We start from the raw sequence: 26,256 nt of genomic DNA, 5'->3' as shown, positions 1-26,256 counted from the left end.
CTCACTTATCCAGCTAAACGGGTCGACAGAAGCTTGGATAAGCGAATATCTTGGATAATAAGGAGGGATTAAGGAAAAGCCTATTAAACATCAAATTAGGTTATGATTTTACAAATTAAGCACCAAAATATCATGTTTTACAACAAATTTGACAGAAAAAGCGGTTCAATACGCAGTAATGTTATGTTGTAATTACTGTATTTACGAATTTAGCACCAAAATATCACGATATATTGAAAACATTGACTACAAAAATGGCTTGGATAATCCAGAAACTTGGATAAGCGAGGCTTGGATAAATGAGACTCTACTGTATCTACGTTTGGTAACTTTGAAACCTACCAGTGGTCTGTGCAACCCTGACAGCATGGATGTGAAACAAGGTGAGTGTTCGGTATATAGTAGCCAAATTTACACATGTCCCACGTTAAATAGTAATTGTCATGTGACAAATAAGACAATGACATGTAGAAAAGTGATCAAGTATAAAAAATGTGTGTTTGGGGGATGAAGGAGCAATACCTAGAAGTGCCCCCTCCCCCAGCAATATAAACCTAGAGCTATTGAAACCTATTACGTTTGTCTTTTCATTGGCAATGGGATTGGAAAGGATCGTTTCGTGTGAGTTTTTCAACACTTTTGTTTTTGTATTTCACAGTTTTCACTTTGAAAAGAAAACAAACATGCTGCCGCTTGCCCCCAAGACTTTGGAATGGGGCAGGATATAATAAAAGGCAGTCCTAGCAATGCATTATCTTTACGTGGAAATCACCTCCCTTGAAATACCATCTGTCACTTTCCCTTTTGGGAACGAACTCGCGGTGACTCTGTGCCTCAGTGCATTCATTTTGCGTTGTTTTTGCTTCTCAGCATTTTCTGGAAGCAGGCCAAGTCCCAGCGCATCATTGGACTCTCAGAGTCAACAGGGATGACAGCAAAATTGCCACATCCTGTTGCTTTGGACTGTTACCGAGCAGGCAGCCATCCAACTGATGCAGCCTTTGCTGGCTAACCATAATGGAGATGGATAGGGTTAACAGGTGTCCCTTATTGTAAGGGTGTCCCTTTTCTGTGGGCCAGAAAGCTTGTCCTGTATAGGGCTGGCAGATGCCCTTGTTCCAAAGAATATTCCTCCCCTTGGATGGTGGGAAAGTTTTTCTGTGTATAAGGAGTCCCCGAGTTGCAAACATCCGACTCACAAATGATTCACAGTTAAGGAAATGGGTGAGAAGTGAGGGCGTTTCCAGGCAGGTCCAAAATCTGTGCCAAATAGGGTTTTAAAAACTAGCTTTGGTACGGATTCCCACCCCCACTCCCCCCAAGACTCGGGCTTTCCCGGGGGGTGGGTGGCTATATGCCATCCCAATTACAATTGGGATGGCATGCATCTACCCTGAAGCCCCCCAGATTTACCCCTAAAAAAAAAACGTACCTGGGCACCATAATGTTCCTCCTCGCATCATCCTGGAACATTATGGCAGCCAGGTAAATTTTATTTTGTTTTGTCGAAGGCTTTCATGGCCAGGATCACAGGGTTGTTGTATGTTTTCCGGGTTGTATGGCCATGTTCTAGAAGTATTCTCTCCTGACATTTCGCCCACATCTATGGCAGGCATCCTCAGAGGTTGTGAGGTTACCAAGTTTTATTTTATTTTTAGGGGTAAATTTAGGGGGAGGGGGTGGGTGCCCTCTTGGTTTTTCAGGCTTCTGGAGCCCGAGAAACTGAGACGGTTGTGTGGATTCCCTCCTAAGTGGGGTACCCCAAGGTGCAATTCTCTCCCTTCTTCTCTTCAACATCTACGTTAGACCCCTTGCTAGTTTGGCTTGGAGTTTTGGCGTAGATTGCTATCAATATGCGGACGACACCCAACTACTTCTACGCTTGGAGCCTGGAGCGATGTCAATACCAGACAATTTCACCTTATGTCTGGAGGCCCTGTAGAACTGGCTATGTGCTAGTAGACTGAAGACTGAGATTCTCTGGCATGGCCGCTCAAGTGGTCTGACCCATTTGCTACCCACTTTCGATGGTGCTGCCCTATTTCCTTCGCCTACCGTTAAGAGCCTGGGTGTCGTTTTGGATTCGCAGCTGACAATGGAAGCTCAGGTCGCTGCTGTTAGCAAACAGGCCTTTTTCCATCTACAACAAGCGAGGCAACTGGCACCCTGTCTATCTGATGAGGCTCTGGCAACGGTCATCCATTCCATGGTCTCGTCTAGGTTGGACTATTGCAACGCCCTATATGTTGGCCTTCCGATGTCCACGATCTGAAAACTCCGTATTGTTCAGAATGCGGCAGCCAGGCTACTCACAAGAACACCCATGAAATGCCATATAACACCAGTGCTGAAGCATCTGCATTGGCTTCCAACTGATTACCGTGGTCTATATAAGATGCTAGTTCTGACCTTTAAAACTCTTTACGGCCAGGGCCCATCGTACCTTAGGGACCGTCTCTCCTTCTCCCATCATCAGAGGTCGCAACGACCATCCCAGCGTGACTTACTTTATATACCGGGTCCTAGAGAAGTGCATTTGGAAAGGACCAGACGCAGAGCTTTTTCTATCTCTGCCCCTGCCTTATGGAATGCCTTGCCGCCCTATATGAGAGCCATGCATGAGTTAGGGCCTTTTACCCTAGCACTCAAGACCTGGCTCTTTACTAGGGCTTTTGATCTATGTTAATTTTATCAATATTTGTATGTATGTATTTTTATCCTTTACAATTTTATCTTGTAAATCGCCTAGAGCATCTTGGATGGAGGGCGATTAATAAGTAATTAAATGATGATGGTGATGATGATGGTGATGGATTGGGCTCGGGAATCGTGTGACGTGGTCCCCAGGTCAAATCCACACAGGGCCTATATAATAATAATAATAATAATAATAATAATAATAATAATAATAATAATAATAATAAGTCCTAGACACTTGGGAAGTGTTCGACTTGCGATTTTGTGATACGAAATCCAGCATATCTATCTTGTTTGCTGTGTCATACAATATAATAATAATAATAATAATAATAATAATTATTATTATTATTATTATTATTATTATTATTATTATTATTATTATTATATTTTTGTACCCCGCCTCAATCTCCCCGAAGGGACTTGGGGCAGCTTACATGGGAACAAGCCCGAATAATATGGTTAAAATATAACATACTAAGTATATGCATAGTACCTAGTAAGTACATAGAATCATAGAATCATAGAATAGTAGAGTTGGAAGAGACCTCATGGGCCATCCAGTCCAACCCCCTGCCAAGAAGCAGGAAATCGCATTCAAAGCACCCCCGACAGATGGTCATCCAGCCTCTGTTTAAAAGCCTCCAAAGAAGGAGCCTCTACCATGGCCCGGGGGAGAGAGTTCCACTGTCGAATTCGGGCTTGTTCCCATGTAAGCTGCCCCAAGTCCCTTTGGGGAGATTGAGGCGGGGTACAAAAATAGACAATAATATAAAACAAAAATAAATGAGAAGCCTTATAACAAAATATAAAACAACCATCAAACCGACCAGTAACCTGGGCATGGGTGGACGGACTGGTGCAATTCAGTTTTGAGAATACAGTTAATAGATAAAGTGCATAATCAACAACAGAATTTGGGGTGGAGGGCAATGTGCAATGGAGCATACATCTTTGAATAGAGAATGGTACTAAAGTGCAAGGATGAGATTTTATGGCCTAGTTGGGGTCAGGTTGTCTAGGGGATTGTCTAATCGAAAGCACAGCGGAACATTCACAATTTTAGATCTTTTTGATCTTTAGGCCTACACCTGGTAAGACCTGGATCTTACCATAAGATCCGGATCTTACCAGCTGTTTAAATCATTCGGAAGAAACCATGGAAATTCTGATTTGTTCCAAATTAATTTAGTTTTAGTGAGGTGTTGTTTGGACATCTTCAGTAAAAGTGAGACAGATCCCGTTTTTTGGGGCTGTCTGGATATGCCCTGAGAGAAATCTACACCTCAGAAGGGAAATTCACTCCTGGAAGAGTTATCATGGGAAAAGGGGCCTTTCTCTTCTATCCTTGTTTCCACAACAAGTCACATTTTTCAAAATCCAATTATCACAAAGACGGAAAGGGAGGTGAAAACTTCTTAACAGGGGCACAGACAGTAAAACAAACACCACAGAGGTGTTAGCCTTTCCCTATGCTATTCAAAGTTAGCAATACACACACACACACACACACACACACACACACACACACACACACACGTGTGTGTGTGTGTCTAGAGCAGTGGTTCTCAGCCTGGGGTACCCAGATGTTTTTGGCCTACAAATCCCAGAAATTCAAGCCAGTTTACCAGCTGTTAGGATTTCTGGGAGTTGAAGGCCAAAAACATCTGGGGATCCCAGGTTGAGAACCACTGATCTATAGGGTTACACTTTAAAATGTACCTGTTCTGACTTACATACAAATTCAACTTAAACAAACCTACAGAACCTGTCTTGTTCATAACTTGGGGACTGCCTATATATGGAATGAAAAAGGATCTTTCATAAAGACAGAAGAAATATGTTCATCATGTAATTTATGAAAATGGGCAATAGCTTAATTTTACAGAGAAAGGCATGGCATGGTTACCTGTAACCAACATACCACAATCCCTGTATCTGTGGGACCAGTATCTGTGATTTTATTAATCCACATCTAACAAAATATGTCCTCTCTGGACATGCTTTAGGACTTATTGAAATGAAGGACTTTTGGTCCAAAACTACCATAGCTTTGCACTGGATGACCTAGACCAGGGGTCCCCAAACTAAGGCCCGGGGGCCGGATGCGGCCCTCCGAGGTCATTTACCTGGCCCCCGCCCTCAGTTTTATAATATAATATATTGTATATACATATAATATTGATAATAATATTATAATGCAATACAATATAACACTAATAATACCACCATATAATAATATTATATATTCTATATTACTTATAATATTACTTATAATATTACAATACAGTGGTATAGTTCAATATAGTAATATATAATGCTAATATTGTGCTATGCTAATAATATAATATAATGTATGTACATATAATTTGTAAGCCACTCTGAGTCCCCTTTGGGGTGAGAAGGGTGTGATACAAATGTAGTAAATAAATGCAGTAAATAAATAAATAATAAATAAATACATTTTAGACTTAGGCTCACCCAAAGTCTGAAATGACTTGAAGGCACACAACAACAACAACAACAACAACCTTAATTAACAAGCAAGACCACACTTCCCATTGAAATCCTGATAAATGTATGTTGGTTAAAATGTTTTTATTTTTAAATATTGTATTGTTCTTTCATTGTTGTTGTTGTTGTTGTTTTTGCACTACAAATAAGACATGTGCAGTGTGCATCGGAATTTGTTTGTATTTTTTTTTCAAATGATAATCCGGCCCCTCAACAGTCTGAAGGATTGTGGACTGGCCCTCGGCTTTAAAAGTTTGAGGACCCCTGACCTAGACTCTAGGTCATCCAGTGCAAAGCTATGGTAGTTTTGGACCAGAAGTCCTTCATTTCAATAGGGTTCGCTATTACTGGGATTTCCAGTTTTGCTTATCTATGTATGATCTGTGATTATACTGTAATGGATAAAAACACACAAACTAAGAGAGGATGCAGCAGTGTGCTTTTGCCTGAGTCTACTAGGAAGGGCAAGATTTCTCCCTTTCCTATTCCTTTTTGAATTATTTAACACAAACTACTTTTGAAGTCAGTTTGGACCCATTTAAGCTGATGAAAAAAGGATAAAGTGGGTAGAGGAAAAATCAGTTGGGGCATGGAAAGTCTGGGAACACAACCTCCATAGTTACTTTCAATTGATATTTATGTAGAGCACAAACTTGTTAACGGCTTCTTGCTGACTGACGTGAATGTTAACTCTCTTTATTGGTAGTTTGGCAAGACTAGTGGTGGAGGAGATTGTATTTACATGACCGTATGGACAGGGTGTGTATGAAGGGCTGCCACAATTAGATGACAAAAGTATTAGTACTTTTTGTATTCAGTACTGGAAATATAAATGAATACCGACCGAGCATCACTTACCTAGAATTCCAAAAATTTTCCACCTGATTGACTGAAATAGTGACTGTTTTGCTTTGAGGGTTTGATGTGCACAAACATTATTTCATGCACAAAATTATTACAAATATAACATGAAGTTACCTTCCGCCAATGTGTATATGGAACATAAAGGAATTTCATGTCCATGATAGTTCATTAAGCAAATATATCATAGAATAATAGAGTTGGAAGAGTCCACATGGGCCATCTAGTCCAACCTCCTGCCATGCAGGAAAAGCATCATCAAATACCCCTGACAGATGGCCATCCAGCCTGTTTAAAGGCCTCCAAGGAAGTTTCCACTACTACATATATATGTATGGGTATTCAAAAATCCCGAACACTTCTTGTCCCAAGGATTTTGGATAAGAGATACTCAACCTGTTCATTAAAATGTACCAATGCCTTACCTTTCAAACCCAATTTTATCTGCTTGGAGTGGGTTTATATCCTTGTATGAGATAGCTTCCCCATATATGACACCTGATCACCAGCTCTTTCCTCCTCCTTATTGGAGGGAGTAACTTCTGCTTTTACTAAAGTATAGCTTTTCCCCTGACATTAAGTCTAGTCGTGTCTGACTCTGGGGGTTGGTGCTCATCTCCATTTCTAAGCTGAAGAGCCGGCGTTGTCTGTAGACACCTCCAAGGTCATGTGGCTGGCATGACTGCATGGAGCAGTTACCTTCCTGCTGGAGCGGTACCTATTGATCTACTTACATTTGCATGTTTTCGAACTGTTAGGTTGGCAGAAGCTGGGGCTAACAGTAGGAGCTCACCCCGCTCCCTGAATTCGAACCACCGACCTTCCAGTCAGCTAGTTCAGTACTTTAGCGGTTTAACCCATTGCACCACCCGGGACTATTACTTCTTGTACTACCTGATGACAATTCATTCATATCTGTAGGTGATACTCCATGTCATAGCGACTAGACGCTAAATGTGTGAATAACTGTCTCTACTGGAAAGCTGTGTGTTTGAGACACTGTAAAGCGGTTTGTGAAATGTTCTGATAAGTGACATATCCGTTACAGCTCTTTATTAAATGCAAGCAATTCATACATGTAGGGAAAACCAATACGCTCTTCCCCAATTCACTTGTGAATGCATGAACTCCAAAGGAAGGCATTAAAGTTCTGAGGACACTTGGAAATTCTGAATTTGGTTATGGCACATCCACCCATTCAAATCCCAACTTAGTGTCACATTGATAACATGTATGTGCAGACGTGTGCATCAGAGGCTTGTTGTCTTTACTGAAACAGAACACTGAATGAGAGGTCATGTATCTCCCTGATTCAATCAGGAATTTTGTTGCATAAATCCACTATTCCATGGCAGTTGTGCAAACACAAATAGCAGACACATAGTGATATAAGCCCGGGCTGTGGCGCAGGCGGGAGAGCAAGCCAGCTGCAATTAACTGCAATGAATCACTCTGACCAGGAGGTCATGAGTTCGAGGCCGCTCGGAGCCTATGTTTGTTTGTCTTTGTTCTATGTTAAAAGACATTGAATGTTTGCCTATATGTGTAATGTGATCCACCCTGAGTCCCCTTCGGGGTGAGAAGGGCGGAATATAAATGCTGTAAATAAATAAAATAAATGAGCACCCTTATTATTGAACCTCTCCATTCATGCAACTGTGCAGATAGGACACTGTATGGTCCCATGCTTGTATTTCGGCATACCCTCGCGTAAAGCATTTCCGTGCACTTCTGCAATGGTTAATCTTGTTAAAAGCTGGAAATTATTATCTATCTCAGTGGTTCTCAACCTGTGGGTCCCCAGGTGTTTTGGCCTACAACTCCCAGAAATCCCAGCCAGTTTACCAGCCTGTTAGGATTCCTGGGAGTTGAAGGCCAAAACATCTGGGGACCCACAGGTTGAGAACCACTGATCTATCTATACAAAATTCATCCGTTTGTACCACAAAGACTGTTGCTAGATGAAGCGGCCCTCTGTGACATCACTGGGAAAGAAACGTGACATGTGTATGAAGGGAGGAAAGAGCCACAAAGGGGCCAGGCTGTGGCGCAGGCTGGTAAACAGCTGCTGCAATAAATCACTCTGACCATAAGGTCATGAGTTCGAGGCCAGCCCGTGGTGGGGTGAGCACCCGTCAATTAAAAATAAAATATAGCCCCTGCTTGTTGCTGACCTAGCAACCCAAAAGATAGTTGCATCTATCAAGTAGGAAATAAGGTACCACTTATAAAAGTGGGGAGGCAAGTTTAACTAATTTACAACGTTGGAATGAGGAAGTGCCATCAGAGTGGATGATGAAGCAGCTGCTCCCCCCCGTGGCCAGAATCGAACATCCCCTCAGGAGTTAAATTGCCTCTGCGTCTGTCTGTCTGTTGTCTCGGTCTCAGTTCGATGTGTTTATGGGCATTGAATGTTTGCCCTATATGTACATAATGTGATCCGCCCTGAGTCCCCTTCGGGGTGAGAAGGGCGGAATATAAATACTGTAAATAAATAAAGAGATCCTTATTGCTTAAGAGACATTACAAGGTAGGCCCTTTCAAAGTTGGAGGGAGGAAGAAAAAAAGGGAAAGAAAGGAAAGGGGGAGAAAATGGGGAAAGGAAGAGAAAGGGCAAAGGGTATGAGGGGAGAGAAGGGAAGAAATACAAAGAAGGGATGAAAGCAGGTGAGCAGCAGACACCCAGGCAATGCCAGATAGATAGATAGATAGATAGATAGATAGATAGATAGATAGATAGATAGATATATTTTTTATCGTGTCAGAGGCAACTTGAGAACATACAGCAAGTCATTTCTGGCGTGAGAGAATTAGCTGTCTACAGAGACATTGCTCAGGGGACATCCAGATGTGTTACTGGGAGGCTTCTCTAATGTCCCTGCAAGCTAGAGCTGACAGATGGGAGCTCACCCCATTTTGCAGATTCAAACTGGCAACCTTCATGTCAGCAGTTCAGCTGGCACAAGAGTTTAACCCATTGCACCATCATGGCTCCTATATAGGTTAGTAAACAAATAAAACAACTGGGGAAAAGGAGGGAGAAGAGTGGAGAGTCAAGAGAGGGTGAAACTCCAGTTCCCTGATATCATTTCAGTGCTGGGATGCTGGCACAGAAGTGGAACGGCCCCACTGGAAAAGACAGGTGATGGGAACTTTGTGGAATTGGCAGCCACTGATGGGCTTTGTCCATCTTTAGTGGGGGACGGTTAATCACAGGAAGGGACATTATCCTGTGATGGACACTATCATCAAAAGTGACAGTCCTGCTTCAATGCCAGTTTGTCCTCCTTGGGCAATAAAGTCTGCAATCAGAACCAGCCTTTTCTAGTAACCTGTTCATGCAAAATATTTCCATTGGCTCTGAACCTTGGTGATGGCACATAGTTTTGGATGTCCTCCAATTCTTTCAAGCTGCCGGGTATTTGCAACATGCAAATAGCTTCCTGTTGAAACATTTCTTCTTACTGAAGCTAAGAAGTCTTGCAAATAAGATGCCAAGATATGTTCAGAAACACCGCATAATAGACTTTGAGAGCAGGTGAGGCGTGCAAATGTTTATTGTTCTTCTGTTCTCCTTTCCAAGTATTTAGCATTTATAATTGGCTTTTGCTAAGCAACACAAAATGAGAAAAATATGTGGAGAAGTAAAATATAAAATGCAAAAAGTGACATGTGGAAAAGTTTCAAAAATAGTAGTCCCATAAGAACAACTGTAGAAAGATCCATATCAAACTGGGACCGAAGCCATACTTGATACAGGCATGATACTTTCTGACCTTCTGCTTGTGCCTCTGCACTCTGGGCATTGAGGCAACAACTGAGTATCAGATGTGGCCTGAAAACCATGGAAATCGTATAAAGTATACTGCAGTAGTCCAATTTTGAGATGTAGACCTTGCTCAAGAAAGGAAATAGACATATCTACCTCCACTCCCCAAAAGAGGCATTTAATTCAAGCATCAATTCACAAGAACATGCCAATAGATCAGTCTAACCCAGGAAGGTTTCCAGCAGTAACCAACAAGACACTTCCAGGCAGCCTTCAAATAGTGCACAATAGCCATAGCACATCTCCCTTGTTATCCCAGAACAACTGATATTCCAATATATTCTTTCCCTGAATACAAAGGCTCATTCTCACCCCCATGACAAATTTCTATAGATAAGTTATCAAGACATAACTATTTTCTTCCCCAGTTCACTTCCTGGATTGAATTATATATATATTCTTCCTTCCTAAAACAGACATTGGTAATACTGTTGATCAGTCCCAATTTGAAGAGACCCATTGAATCAATCAGTCATCTCATAAGAAAATCCAATTTTTTAAATCCCCTCTAATTGGGATGATTTCCCACCTTCAGCCCCCAGTATCTAGATCAGGCCTGCACAATGCATAGCCCTCCAGCTGTTTTGGCCTCCAACAGCCAGCTTGTCCAATAGCCAGGAATTTTGGGAGTTGGAGGCCAAAACAGCTGGAGGGCCGCCGGTTGTGCAGGCCTGATCTAAAGGAATATTCTCCCAATTCAGATGTATTGCTGAATTGTTGTACCAAGATGTTTGAGCTTGAGTTATAAGTCTCAGTCTAAAATAGTCATTAACTGTGAGATGTTTTCACCTTCAACTCTGATAGACTGCATGTAGCATGGAAATAGCAACATTATGGGATCTGCAGTCAAAGACAACTGGAGGTCCAATAATTCTCAAGCATGGTCTAGAATTTTGTTGTGACTGCTTCTGCCTTCCAACAAGTAAATCAGGAAGTGTCCCTCTTGAGCAAATGCAATGCATTTTCATCCCTGCATGGCAGGTGAAGCCCAGCAACACAGATCTGCAGATGGGACACAAAACAAGCACATCCACTCAAGGTTGCGCAGCTGTTTGTCTTATCTATAAAGGAAAACATAGGGGGAAAACATGGTTGGGAATAGATAACTCGCTGCTTGGGTGCAAAAACTGGGCTGCAGTGGAAGCTCTGAGTTTCCTCTGCCTTTACTATAAAACATGAGCAGTTTCACTCCAAACCTAGTACAAAAAGTTCTGGAATTCCTGCTCCTGTATGAGTAAATGCAAAAACTATAAAGATGCCCTGAGAAGACTTCTCTCCTCATGCACCTCAAATACAAATTCGTGTGCATAAGGCAAAACACCACAAGTTCACCTGAGCAGCCGGCACAGATAAGGAAAAGGCACTGTCTCAAAAGGACAGAAACTGATTACTAAGATATTACTGTGTGCACTGGGGAGATAGGGTTTAAAGGACACTCCACCTGACATCAGGGAAGGATACTAGAAGTTCGAACTAATCTTGCTGGCTCTTCAATTGAGAAATACAATTCCTGTTCAAAATCGTTGCAAGCTCACAGAGTGATGAGGAACCTCATAGGATTTTCTTCTTGCTCCTCCTCCCCACAAAATTCTCCTACTGCCCCAGCCCGAGACTGCTGCTACCTAACGATTCTTGGCAAAGCCATCCCAAGAGATTTGGTTGCCTGAGGCGGTGCATCATCCACCCCCATGAAGATGCCTAGTATCCCAAGGCCATCTTGGCACTTGAGGCAACAAACACCACAAGCATCTCCACATGTACTTTGTTGCACAAAACATACTGAGATGCCATTTGGTCCTTTTCAGTTGCATGAATCCAAGAGCTTCTGAGTAGATGCCCGGATATCTTCCCCAAATGCTATATAACCCACTACTAACTATTGCCTGCTAGAAGCTCTCACATCTATTAGAGGCTAGATAAGCCTGTGATTTAAGTGTTGGGTGAGGAAGACACAGATTCGAACCCCCATTCAAACATGGGAATCCAATGGATGACCTTGGGCAAGTTGCACTCCAGAGGAGGACAAAATCAAACCTCCTCTGAACAATACTTGCCAAGAAGCCCCTAAGTTTCCAACTCATTGTCACCTTAGGATCACCATGAGGCAGAAACAACTTGAAGGCACGCAGCAACACAACAAGACTATTTGGAGACTGTTTGTATGTCCTATAAATGGAAGACCTTCCACACTATCTAAATGCTCCATGTATATAGGTGGGAAAGTATCTCTTGTGCGTTTTTCACAAGCTGTTCAGCACACCCATCAAAATAATTTGTATCTTCTTGGAAAGGGACACAAGACTTGAAGATTAGAACTGCATTCAAGGTTAGGCAGGCCTTGATTATGGTCAAAAACTATTGGTCTACTAATGTTGAATATTATGTGCTGACTGACAAATTCACATTTCCACAGGAGGGGAGCTACAGTACCACAATTACATCCACAGAACAGTCGCGGCATTCAAACTAATTTCAACCTGGAAGAAGAGTTAAAAAAAATATGTAGCAGCAGTTATGCATGATGCAACCTTCATTTTATCTTTTCCCACTGGAGTCAAAGAAGTTAATTAAATCCGATTTTGGAATAAATTGGTAAATACAGCCAGCCCTCCACATTTTCAGGTTTGGCTTTTGTGGGTTTATTCACAGATTTGATTAACACTGACTGTAGAGTTGTGCTGGAGAGCCCAGTAATTCCTAGAGGAATTTTCTCACATTAAAAATGTTATTTGCATATTCCTCCATTTTTGGGAAGGGTCCTGTGCCCCTAACCAGCAAATGTAGAAGGCTGACTGTACTATACAATCACAGCATATGCAGCTCCAGCTGTCTATATTTTTAAACATTTGCATACAGATTGTAATAAAAAACAAACTAACATATTGGATAAAATCTAAAACTTGGGTCTCTGAACAAGCTATTATATTCCTGAGGTTAATGCTCTCAGACCAGAGATTATCAGGACTAAGATTTCCAATGTTTATATTTTAAATGTGTATTATTCAAATTTGATTTTTCATCTGTAATGTCTGAAGATCTTCATTTTGGTGATGGACTAAATCAGTGGATATAATTCAACGGAAGCAACCAAATCTTGGTGATATATTTATACAATCTGAAGAGAAATTGGAGCTTTGGTGGACATAAGAAATACATGAATAAACACAGCTACCACCAACCCCAAAGGTAGCATGTTTCCATCCTGGGCAAACAACCCCTCCCTGTAATCATTATTCCTCCACTTGAGCTGAACACACAGACAGAGCGGACCAATATTCACCCACCACCTTTAATGGACGGGGAGGAGTTACAGGTGCTCTAGGCCCCTTCAACAGCAGTTCAGAGGGAATGTTCCCATGCCCCATACTGGGCCCTGCCCCGGGGTTCTCTGTCCAAAGAGGAAGACAGGACTAAGGTGCCCAAATCGGCACCTAATCCAGAAAGCCCATTTCTACTGCCTCAGCGACCTCGGGGTGAAGCAAACGAGTGGCTAGGCGCTCAATGTCATCCAAGCTCAGCAGTCTGAGGCTTCGCTCATAATCCTATAGATGGGAAAGAGAGAGACAGTTAGACAGACAATATACAAGATTATTATATATTCCACAAATATAGTAGGCTCTCCATTTTCATGGGGGTTGGGGCGCAGGACTCATACCAAAGTGGTGAGCAAGTATAATAATCTAAATGACTGGATACATATTAATTAACGGAATATGAGTTTAAAGGAACTGGACTTCTTTGTGTAAGTTGTGACTGGCTCCATGACATTGGCAACTGCAACAATAAGCAATGATTTGCAAGTGTAGATTAAACACATACATGAACTAAGCCACTGGTCTCAATGCTTTCAGCTACCAGGCAACAGAATATTATCTCAAAGGTCTATAGCGCAGACATGGGCAAACTTCAGCCCTCCAGATCTCAACTCTTACAATTCCTAACAGTCAGTAAGATGGCTGGGATTTCTGGGAGTTGAAGTCCAAAACACCTGGAGGGCTGAAGTTTATCCATGCCTGCTATAACAAGAGTAGGGAAAGGGAAGGCCTTGGTTTGTTTTTGTAGTCCCAGGACGCTAAAACATGAACACCTTCCGCCCCAAAAAGCATACTGCAGGGCAGTGGTTGCCACCCTTTGGTCTTCCAGGTGTTTTGGACTTCAGCTCCCAAAATCCCTGACAGTTGCCAAGCCCAAGCTATCTGGGGCTTCACTGCTGGCTTGCCACACACAGCCTATATTTCTAATGTTTTAATTGTTTACTATTATCAGACTTATTAGTTAAACTTGTCCCAATGTCCTATTTTCACATCTAATATTTAATTTTGTCATTTTCGAGTTGTTTTATAAATACACCCCAATGTTATTTATTTTATTGTTTACTATTTGATCTGTTTGTTATGTTATGCTGGCATTTAATGTTTACCAATTTCTGTTGTAAACTATCCTGAGTTCCCCTGGAGAGATAGGGCGGGATAAAAATAAAGGCATTATATTATTATTATTATTATTATTATTATTATTATTATTATTATTATCAACACAACGACATTGTATGGCACAGCAAACAAGATAGATATGCTGGATTTCGTTTCGCAAAACCACAAGTCGAACACTTCCCAAGTGTCTAGGACTGTGTGATGTATTTTCTGATGATGTGTGCAGATCCCAGTAGAGTGGCCTTTTGCAGTTGGCAGATGGTGATTTTGTCAATGTCTATTGTTTCCAAATGCCGGCTGAGATCTTTTGGCACGGCACCCAGTGTGCCCATCACCACCGGGACCACCTGCACTGGTTTCTGCCAGAGTCTTTGAAGTTCAATCTTGAGGTCCTGATAGCGGCTGAGTTTTTCCTGTTGTTTTTCATCTATGCGACTGTCACCTGGGATGGCAACATCAATGATCCAAACCTTGTTCTTTTCCACAACTGTGATGTCTGGTGTGTTGTGTTCCAGAACTTTGTCAGTCTGGATTCAGAAGTCCAACAGTATCTTTGTGTGCTCATTTTCCAATACTTTTGAAGGTTTGTGATCCCACCAGTTCTTTGCTGCTGGGAGGTGGTACTTGAGGCATAAGTTCCAATGAATCATTTGGGCCACATAGTTGTGCCTCTGTTTGTAGTCTGTCTGTGCGATTTTCTTACAGCAGCTGAGGATATGATCAATCCTCAGCTTGCCACCTTGACGTGGTGGGGGGGCTTAGCTGCACCAATGATAACTGAGGGCTGTGCTGGCGGTAGTGTAACTACCGGCAGGTCCAACCAAGCCAGAGAGGCCTCAGCTGAGGAGCACAACCAAGAGCACCTAACCCATTAGCATTATGGAGAATCAAACCCAAACGAAGTCTATACTGGCTCGGTCATCACCCAGGATAAAAAGGACCGCGGTGGATGCTGCTGATTCTGGACATCCATCGACAAGTGGGCTACGGAATCATCAAAACCCAAATGAACAGTCACAGAAGCGGCAAAAATATACAATGCCAGAAAACCACACAATTATTATTATTATTATTATTATTATTATTATTATTATTATTGGAATGTGAAGTCCCAAACACTTGGACCATTGAAGGTTAGGAACCACTGCTTTAGGGCATTTGGGGAACAATTCCTCTATGTTTTGGGGAACCTTTGGCTGTATTAGGCCTGAGCGAAAGAGAGTAATACCAATATTTTGCAAACACAAAAACACTAGAGAAACAGTGGGGAAGCTTTCATCTGCTGAGGGCTACAAGCCTGCTTTGGATGGTATTTTCCACACACTTTGATGCCCACCTCTAAAAAAAACCCTCTTTCCTTCTTGCTCCAATCCCACCTTCGCTTTTCCCACTTCCCATCAGATCACCAGGAAAAAACCCAAAGGTCTGGACTAACTACTCACAGAGGATTTTGAAAAGGCGGTCAAAGTCCACATGACATTAGGGTTAGGAATGTAGGCTACTCACTCCTGTACTAGAAATTAAGTATCAACAGAAAGGGGAGAAATGTTTGGCTCTCTGGATATTGTTGGATTGCTACAACCATTAGTTCTTACAACCAGTGGTGAGGACCAATGGGAATTGCAGTTCAACATAATACAGAAGGCAGAACATTATAATTGTGATTCTAAATAAAGGGCTGTAAGATCATGCTGCAGAAGTGGTAGAAGAGTCAATAAGGCCAGACCGGAGGATGTTTCCACATACCACATGTACTTCTGCAGGAGAACTTACCTTCTGCAGTTGCTCCAACACCTTCTCAGCATCTGCCCCACTGAAATGCCTGCCCAGGACTTGGGCAACTGCATGCCAGATAGCGGGATTCTGTGGGAAGCCAGCTCTACGGCTGGATTCTTCTGGTGATGCCTTCTCTGGTGGCTTGATTACAAGATTGAGCTTTGATTCTGGTCCAATAGAATAATCAGACAAACGGTGTTCATCTGAAAAGGGAACACAAGAAGGTTGAGTGGCCAGTTGCCAACCAAGGAGAAGAGTTATGCTGGGTTTCATGTGGACCTGAAGGTCGAATTTTCCAACAGGATATACAACTGTTTCCAGTATGGGAACAGCTTTCTCTAAAAGCCAAATGACAAAACTTAGGCTGTTGTACTTTAGCCACATCATGAGAACACATGACTCATTAGAAAAAATGAGAATACTTGGTAAAGTGGGATGCAGCAGGAAAAGACAAAGACCCCATTACAGATGGATAGACCCAGTCAAGAAAGCCACCGCCCTGAGTCTCCAGGATGTGAGCAGGGCTATTAATATCAGGTCAGCTTGAAGATTTCCCATCGCACACAACATCAGAGGTGCCCTTACTTGCTAGTGCTTTAATGTAATATGTGCCATCCTATTCCAGCAATGCCCTAATTGCTCTGCACTGGACAAATAGGACAGTCTCTACGCAAGAGGATTAATGGATGCAAATACAGTAGAGTCTCACTTATCCAAGCTAAACGGGCCGGCAGAAGCTTGGATAAGCGAATAACTTGGATAATAAGGAGGGATTAAGGAAAAGCCTATTAAACATCAAATTAGGTTATGATTTTACAAATTAATCACCAAAACTTCATGTTATACAACAAATTTGACAGAAAAAGTAGTTCAATATGCAGTAATGTTATGTTGTAATTACTGTATTTACGAATTTAGCACCAAAATATCACGATATATTGAAAACATTGACTACAAAAATGGCTTGGATTATCCAGAGGCTTGGATAAGCGAGGCTTGGATTAGTGAGACTCTACTGTATGACATTAGAAGTGGCAATTCCCAAAAACTAGTTGCAGAACATTTCAATCCTTGCAAGATATACAGTAAGATAATTACAAGCTATAGTCCTGTCACAAAGAAAATAATGAATTTCATAAAAAGAATTAAATTATATCCACAAGTTCCAATCCATTAGCAGAAGTATGAATAAAGACGATGCCTTCATGGCACATCACATGAGTAAGTCATTTGCACATGTAACACAAAATTTAAAAAATTCTCTCAGAATTTTCAACTCTGGGAAGCTTTCTCATTGCATCCCTGCTCAGCCAAGTTACACTCTACCATTCTACTACACCATGCTGGTTGCCTACATAATTTCAAATTTCAGACTGCTCTCTTCTATGTAAGAGCCATGAAACTCATTCCTAGAGACTTCAAAGCTAATAAAGACAAAGGGACTTTTGAAAAGAATTAGAAAAATGATCCACACATTCAACACTCCTAGACAGTCTCCTTAGTTCAGCTGCCAGCACTCTCTACCTAATATATGGCTTCCTCTGCTATAACCCCTTCTTTAAAGTTGCAAAGCAAGCCTACTGACCCCATCTAGAGATCCCATCCCTTACAGAGAGCACAAGACTGGCCCAAAACACTGTGTTGCCTGACGAAGATGAGGAAACAGCCTCCTTCCCAATGAAGGTACACAGCAACCAAGATCAGCACCTTGAGTTAGTTGTTGTGTGCGTCTTAAAGCTGTTTCTAACTTATGGCAACCCTGTCACAAGTTCAATGCACTGTTTTCCAAGGTTTTCTTGGACAGATTTGTTCAGCAGGGTCTTGTCTTTGCCTTCTTCTGAGGTTGAGAAAGTGAAGTGACTTGCCCAAGGTTACTCACTAGGCTTCTTATCCAAATTTAAGCACATTATTTTGGCACCTGATATGGATGTAATCTCAAAGCCTGAGTTTAACGTACGATCACACAAATTCAACAACATTTAAACAAATCTCATCATGGAGAGAAAACAAAATCGTGTTTTCTCTCTCTGCCTTAATGCAATTGTTCTGAAATCCTCTTCTTACACACCAATCATGGATGATTCATTAGTTTCTTTTTCTATCCTGTTTCCTCAAATGTGGTCATTTTTTATCTTCCTTACCCTCAGTGCCTTGTTTATTATTTTCCAAAACCTCTCTGAATTAGTATGTCTATTGCTTTGCATGGTTTGACAAGTTGTAACTTGTTTGTTGCCACCAGCATTCTTTCCTTCACATTTACTCAGAAGCTTACTTTAGGTCTTTCTTTCCTCTGGTGCATATTGGTTGATTGAAACTCTCCATTTAGTTAGTGCACAGTGGGTTTCATCTTGGAAATTGACACTTCTACAACCATACAATTTAATTTCGGGAGGCTGGTCAAGAGTCACATTGTTTGGCCCCAACTACCACATTTCACCAAATATAAGGCACCATCAAATGTATGCACCTCCCACCTTTTGAAGCTCCAGTTGAAAAGAAAATGATTTTTTTCCAGAATTTTCTCTGCATGCGCAATACCTTGGTTTGTTTCAACCTGGTCTGCATGAGTCTTTTTTTTTTGTAGCTCTTTGGGCCTGTTGGGGAGGCAGGTAAAGCAGGAAACAGTGCTTGGCTCAGTCAGACTAGTAAACACCCCTCTGGTTGAGGCTATAGACAAAATTGGGGGGGCGGTGGGGCGGGCGCCGTCCTCCTCTATTGACTCAGAAATGACAAAACCCTGGAACAAAGAATCTATGGTGGCACTAAGACTCACCCCATTTTTGGAGCCTAGGATTGGTAAAATATGTTATTAAAATCGCTCCCCAAGGAGATTAGACTGGCTCCTTTGTTGTCCACCTTCCGCCTGAGTTTAAAAACATGGATGTTCTGGTGCACTTTTGAGTGAAGAGGCCACCAGCCACGTATCTTGTTTACAAACTCATACTGCACTTTATTATTGCCCCCCATGTTATAGATTTTAGTGTTTTAATGCAATCGGTTCCTTGTCCTTCCCCGCCCATCCCTATCTTATTCATGGACCTTACTCAGAGTCCTTGCTCTAATTACCCTCTGTATGTAGCAATTGATGTCTTGTTTTAATAATCGTCATGTTATATTGTTTTATAACTATATTATTATTTTGTGTTTTAAATTTATGGATTATATGTTGATTTATATTTTTGGTTGGGTTGTTTTTTCATGTAAGCTGCCCTGAGTCCCCTCGGGGACATGGAGGCAGGGTACAAGAAAAAAGTTATTATTATTATTGTTATTATTATTATTATTAAAATACCCAGCAACAAAGAAGCTTGCTTTCCTCCTTAAAGGGACCAATTATAGGCTTTCAAATGAATGCTACACTTCCTCCTAAACAAGGTGATATTGCCCGATTTCTATTTTACTTCCAAATATTCACCAGTACTCACCAGCCAGAGCTTTGCCTTTGAAAAGCAGACGCTGTTGGGATACTGGGACATTCAGCTTCTCTGATACAAGGCGTTTGAGAGAGGAGATGCGTTCTTCTGGTGAGACCTGAGAAGCAAAGAGAGGGTATGCTGTGAGAAGGTTGACAATGGGCACTTTCACACAATGCTGTAAAAGCACTATGATTCCACTTGAAGCCAAGTGGAATTCTGGGATCTGTAGTTTGGTGAGAGACAAAAACACTTTTGTTGAGGATTCTAAAAGCACCACCAATTCCAAGAGGTTGCTATGGCAGTTAAAGAATAACCATTGTGCTATAATTGTCAAGCATGAATATGAGCATTTCAAGTACAGGACTCTAGAAACTTAGCAAAAATCTGGTTTAACTCATTGTTGGACACCACATCAATCTAAAGTAGGCCTCCTCAAATGGCAGCTTTCCAGCTGTTTTGACCTCCGAATCCAAGAAGCCCTATTCAGCTTACTCAATGTTCTGGAATTCTTGGGAGTTGGAGGCCCAAACAGCTGGAGGGTTGCAGTTTGAGGAGGCTTGATCGAAAGAACCTGCTCTGTTCTGCATAGTTTCCGGCAGATCCTTTTCAGAAGACATGTTCACTTACCCAAATCCTTTCTTTAAGAAGCTTACTCAATTGGCAAATTGCTACAAAAGAAAGCATTTTATTCCATTTTTGCTTTTTGACTGTCAGTTATTATTTTATTTTTGAAGGGGTTTCACTGACTAGTTATATGAAGAGTGCCAGCTAGAGCTCCTTTCCCAGCATAGATATTTCTGTAGAATTCAATACAAGAGAATTCAATGCAAGTAGATATTACCGTACTTCTTCAGTTGTAAGGCACCATCAACTGTAAGACAAGTGTTGAAGGGGGAAGCCAATGTGAAGCCAACGTAGTGGATTGAGTCTTGGATGAGAACATTGGGTTCAGACCTCCATGATTTAGGCTTCCAGTTGGCCATGGAAACCCAGAGGGAGACCTTGGACAAGTCTCTCAGCTTTACAGGAAGGCGAAGGAAGAGACTCATCTGAAGAAATCTTGCCAAGGAAACCCTTTGGCAGGGTTCCCCTAAGTTAGAAATGACTCCAAGTCACACAACAATATTACATCCCTTATCGGGAATACCAAAACTGTCCAGATAGGTGACTGAGATAGTGCCATCTTTTATTTCTGATGGCTCAATGTACACAAACTTTGTTTAATGCACAAAATTATTTTAAATCTATGTCTATAATAAAAGTAAATGTTTGTATGTGGGTGGTGGTGTATGTGGCCGATGATTTTTCTTGCTGTAGTCCAACTTTCACCGACCACTGCAACCTCCACGAATGACAGACCCAGGCCACACTTGGCACACAGACCCACCATGATCCACTTTACATCCTGGTGAGGTTTGAGGGAGGATGGATGATGGGATTTACAGTATCTTCAGGATGTGACACATGGGCAATGTCTTTGTAGATGGCTGATTCTATCACAATCAGAAGCGACTTGCAACATGCAACCGAAGTTTGCTTCTGACACGATAAATATAATTACCTCAAGAGATTACTACGACCCCTGTTAATGATCAACGTGGACCAAATTTGGAGCACAAGCCCAGCATAGCCTACTTTGAGTACTAGCAAGGTTTGGGAAGGACTGGCCCATGATTTTGGGAATTGTAGTTCACCCACATCCTTATGCATTTTCTAATGTGAGAATTCACATTCTCAGCAAAGACTGACTTCTTTCCCCTAATAAATAGCATTAGAAATGACCTAACTGATATTACCTAACATTCAAAGAAAACCTACCAAAACAATTCCTTTTTCAAATAACCTGGGCATCGCCGGGTACCCAAGCTAGTATTGTATAAAATTACATTCAGACTGTGTATATATGATGTATATGAAACAAACAAGATTTCACGTCCAGCCTTGAGTCCAGCCATTTCAAAGATATCACATGATATACATCCTCAAACCTTTTGAACCGAGGGTCAGGTCACAGTTCCTCAGACTGTTGTGGGGGGTGGACTATCGTTTGAATAAAACATGCACGAATTCCTATCCACACTGCACATATCTTATTTGTAATGCAAAAAATTGAAGTGACAATACAATATTTAAACTAACAATTGTAGCCAACATACACTTACCAGTATTTCAATGGGAAGTGTGGGCTTGCTTTTGGTTGATGAGATAGGCAAGTTAATTAGGACTGTGGTTATTATTGAGTGCCTTTAAGTCATTAGGGTGACTCTAAATCTAGTTTAAGGTGTGGGGCTGGTAAAGGACCTTGGATCTATACAAATACAGCTATTCAAATAACAAATAAGTAACCAAAACACTTCTGGCCTCACGTATTTCAGATAAGGAATACCCAATTATATATTTCTAGCTATCTGATGGGTCTATGCTCTTAATGGCATTTTACTTTTCATATAAGGGTTAAGCACCTTCTACACTGCCATATAATCCCGATGATCCGCTTTGAATTGGATGATATGAGTCTACAGTGCCATATAATCCAAATAATCTGTTTTGAACTGGATGATATGAGTCTACCATGCCATATAATCCAGTTATCTGCTTTGAACAGGATATGAGTCTACATTGCCATAGAATCCAGTTCAGAGTAGATCTGGATTTCATATGGTGGTGTAGGAGGGACCTCAGTTAGCCTTTCAAAAATAAAAAGGCAATAGATTTTCAGTTAACTGGGAATCAAGCAACCAGCCAAAAACAAATCAAAACGATAATCCTTTAAAATTAAGAAAATCCAATCAACCTTTTGGGCAGAAAGCTTTGTGTAAATTCAAGTTGTCCTTATTGACTTTTAATGACTATCTTTCAGTATCAAGTTAACAGAGTTTGTGGCATGGTCTCGCATGGGTTATATAGTATTAGTTAGGCCTACTTCTAATAGTACCTCTCAAGCAATCAGAAACGCCATTGCTCACAATCACCATAAGGGCTGGTTAACTGAGAGTCGGCTGTAATCGAGAGCCACTTCTCCCAAATATTTTCCTTCAGGGTTCTAGGAAGAGTAGGAATCCGAGGGAAGGAGGAAGAGGCCCACCTGGAGGCTGCATTCCCGGCCCTGGAGAGCCTTCACCGTCAGCAGCATTTCGGGACCCGCAGCTTGGAAAGCCGAGCGGCCCCTTTAAGTGGACCATAGACGCCCGGAGGGAGGCTCCGCGGTAGTAGGAGCGGTCCGGCAACCGGCTCCGGGGAGACTACACAGGCGAAAAGAGCCTCCAGCTCACTCCCATCCTCCTCTCAGCCTTGCGTTCAGGAATGATAGAGTTGGCGGAGACAGAGGGGCGGGCCGGAAAGCGGAAGCAGGGCCCAGCTTCCTGTGAAAGGGAACGCGACTATTGTACGGCAACGGTCACGTGATCGAAAATCATGGAGTGAAGGGCGGTTGAAACTAGAGCGGCTCCCCAGGAAGGAAAGAGTTAAGTTCCGGCTGTGGCAGGAGAGCAAGCCTGGGTCAGGAGAGAGTACCGTAAAAGTGTGTTGCTGTGAGTTTTCCGGGGCGTATGGCTATGTTCCAGAAGCATTCTCTTCTGACGTTTCGCCCACATCTATGGCAGGCATCCTCAGAGGTTGTGGGGAAACTAGGCAAGTGGGGTTTATTTATCTGTGGAATGCCCAGAGTGGGAGAAAGAACTCTTGTCTGTCTGAGGCAAGTGTGTATGTTGCAGTTGGCCACCTTGATTAACATTGAATAGCCCTAACAGCTTCAAAGCCTGGCTGCTTCCTGTCTGGGGGAATCTTTTGTTGGGAGATTTTAACTGGCCCTGATAGTTTCATGCCTGGAATTCCCCTGTGTTCTGAATGTTGTTCTTTATTTACTGTCCTGATTTTAGAGTTTTTAAAATACTGGTAGCCAGATTTTTTTAATTTTAATGATTTCCTCCTTTTTGTTGAAATTGTCCACATGTTTGTGGATTTCAGTGGCTATTCTGTGTAGTCTAACATGGTGGTTGTTAGGGTGGTCCAGCATTTCCGTGTTCTCAAATACTGTTCTGTGTCCAGGTTGGTTCATCAAGTGCTCTGCTATGACTGACTTCTCTGGTTGAATTAGTATGTAGTGCCTTTCATGTTCCTTGATTTATGTTTAGGCAATGCTGCGTTTGGCGGTCCCTATGGTATGTAGACTTGTCCACAGCTGCATGGTATACAGTAGACTCCTGCAGAGGTGAGAGGATCCCTCTTGTCCTTTGCTGAACGTAGCATTTGTTGGATTTTCTTCCTGGGTCTGTAGATAGTATGTACGTTGTGTTTCTTCATCAGCTTCCCTATGCGGTCAGTGCTTCCCTTGATGTATTGTAAGAACAGTTTTCCTCTGGGTGGGTCTAAACAGAGAGGAGTGGAGTTAAGGAGAAAGTGCATGAGCACAGAAAATGGAGGCCACTTTCAGTTCAAAGTCCCCACTCCTCTCAGGGTTCTTTTTAACATTACAAGCCATACAGAATATATTAAAATGCCTTTTTTGTTCTGCATATGAATGTAACAAGAAATTTGTCAAATAGTTCAAAGCACAATTACTCCTTCCATAGATAAATCAATATATTTGTATGAAGAAGAAGAAAAAAGATTATGCCACAAGAAAATTAGCGTCAGGTGACACAATATTCTCACATATTCGTAAATTACTCTGAATTCGATGCAGATCACTCAAATCAACTGTGCCTCGAATATTACTGTTGCCCATGTGATAGTTGTTCTATTTCATTATTTAACCTTATCTAGCGTGAAATGTTTTCATTAGCAAAACACGGTATTCGTCAGGCTCCAGCATAGAAATCTAGCATTTTTTATTCCTGCAAATTTTTCTTGATATCTTGCTGCCTACTTAGTTGTAATCCATCCTGTGTTTCCCCTACCCTTTTAAACAAAACTGACATGGCACAACTATACCAAGAATATCTTATGTTTCACCCTAATTATGCCAGCCTAACAGAGGGAAGCATTTGCAGTGAGTGGCAGGCTAGAGACCCCAACCTATGGTTCTTCTTTGACGGATGAGCAACCAGTTACCATCTAGGAGGTCACCAATATGTGGGACTAGGGTACCTTAGTATTTCCATGCAAGTAGCTTACGCCCTCATTCGCAGATGACAATCGGCCCAGCTGCTGTCAACAGGCCCCCTTGGTCCAGGATGTTTGGACAATTTAATAGTTCATCCACAATTGTCTGAAACAAGACCTGACAGGGTAGGAGGCAGCCTCATCACTGCAGTCCTTGCCCTAAGGGTATACCCCGGGATCATAAACCAAGAGAACCATAAGAGCATCATAGGGTTCACCTGTTGCCTAGGAAAGGCTATCAATGCTATGGGAATGATCATTCAGGCTATACACATAGAGATAGAAGAATTGAGTCAAATTGTTATGCAAAATTGCCTGGCCCTAGATTATTTATTGGCAGCCTGAGGAGGATTCTGAAAGATGATTGGATTGAAAGGTTGGACTGGATGGCCCATGAGGTCTCTTCCAACTCTACTATTCTATGATTGGAAAACAATGTGTGGTAAAATTCCATAATCTAAACAAAACCATTGAAGATTAATTGCTAAACTTACAACAAACAATATAACACAATACAGTAGGGGTTGATTCCCGCCTTGATTGGCTTACCAGCTGGCTACCTGCCATCCAATGGATAAAAGATTTGTTTGTCATGTTTTGTTTTCTAAAGCTGATTCTGGCTTTCTTCATCTGCTATATGCCTATGCTGTTACACTTGTGTAAGAATTATATTATACAGCTCATTTTCCAGGAACAAGAAAATAAAGTTTTGCTAGCAATCTGTAATAGATAAAGGATGATGCTCCTTCCCTCTTCAGGAGGTCAGGGCATCAAAGGGGGAGTGAAAGGGTACATTTCTGGCCAGAATTTCTGTAAACCAATATGTTGTGCATGATTAGATGCCTTCAGGGTGAGTGGCCTCGTCAGGAGACTTGGAGATACCCAACAGAGTAGACAATTGTGTTACCAAATGAGAATTGAATGTCTGTACACACACCAACTATATAACCAGTTGTAACCTAAGCCTCGGCACACTCAAGACTGAAGGAGCTATCCTACTTGGGAGCCCAGCTGAGCAAAACCTGCTTTTTTACACTCCAGAAGACTTGGTGTTATCTTTGAACCATTCAAACTGTTACAAAGTTACACTGAATTTGAAGCAGATTACAAAAATAAACTGTGCCTCGAATATAACTGCTGCCTGTGTGATAGTTCTATTTCATTACTTAACCTTATCAAGCGTGACGTGTTTTCATAAGCAAAAACTGGTATTTGTCAGGTTCTAGCACAGAAATCTAGCATTTTTTATTTCTGCACATTTTTCCTACTATCTTGCTGGGTACTTAAAATACTAGCATATTTTTCAGGGGAAAAGACATTTTCAGTAGATGATGATCATAGAAAGAACATTGTCTTAATGCACAGGGAAGGGCTAGATTTCTTCCTTTACCCTCCTTTTTTTAAATTAATTGATGCACACCCATTTGTACTTTGAATTCAGTTTGTATCCATTGAAGTAAGCTAAGGAAGGAATGAGAAAGTGAGAAGAGGAAAAAGAAACTGGACAGATGGTTGATTGGGATTCTTCCTGCCAAGTCGGGATAGTTGGATGAAATGGAAACTGAATCACAGAAATCCCATATTGGTTACAAGTAAGAAAATAAAAACCTATGTTCCATGAAGACCG

General features: G+C 41.6%; 1 protein-coding gene across 1 annotated transcript; it reads right to left on the bottom strand.

The window, feature by feature from the left end:
* Window positions 1-9,611: 9,611 nt before the first annotated feature.
* ubl4a (ubiquitin like 4A) lies at window positions 9,612-22,872 on the bottom strand. Its single transcript, XM_003215717.4, has 4 exons — window positions 22,612-22,872; window positions 19,536-19,641; window positions 16,108-16,313; window positions 9,612-13,443 (listed from the first exon to the last, which is right to left on the bottom strand). Exons 1-4 carry the CDS (start codon window positions 22,657-22,659, stop codon window positions 13,333-13,335), a joined length of 471 nt encoding a protein of 156 aa, XP_003215765.1. The 5' UTR covers window positions 22,660-22,872; the 3' UTR covers window positions 9,612-13,332.
* Window positions 22,873-26,256: the final 3,384 nt, after the last annotated feature.

The sequence above is a fragment of the Anolis carolinensis genome, chromosome 2, assembly GCF_035594765.1.
Source record: "Anolis carolinensis isolate JA03-04 chromosome 2, rAnoCar3.1.pri, whole genome shotgun sequence".
Classification (NCBI taxonomy): Eukaryota; Metazoa; Chordata; class Lepidosauria; order Squamata; family Dactyloidae; genus Anolis; species Anolis carolinensis.
Note: the sequence above shows the minus strand (reverse complement) of the source record. Positions and strands in the feature narration are given on the sequence as shown.

What these genes read in the sequence shown, in the direction of transcription:
- ubl4a (XM_003215717.4), bottom strand. Translation starts at nt 22,659, where the DNA reads ATGCTGCTGACGGTGAAGGCTCTCCAGGGCCGGGAATGCAGCCTCCAG. An exon ending in CAAAGGCAAAGCTCTGGCTG is followed by an intron (nt 16,314 to 19,535) that starts GTGAGTACTGGT and finishes TTCCCTTTTCAG; the next exon opens with ATGAACACCGTTTGTCTGAT. An exon ending in TGTTGGAGCAACTGCAGAAG is followed by an intron (nt 13,444 to 16,107) that starts GTAAGTTCTCCT and finishes TCCCATCTATAG; the next exon opens with GATTATGAGCGAAGCCTCAG.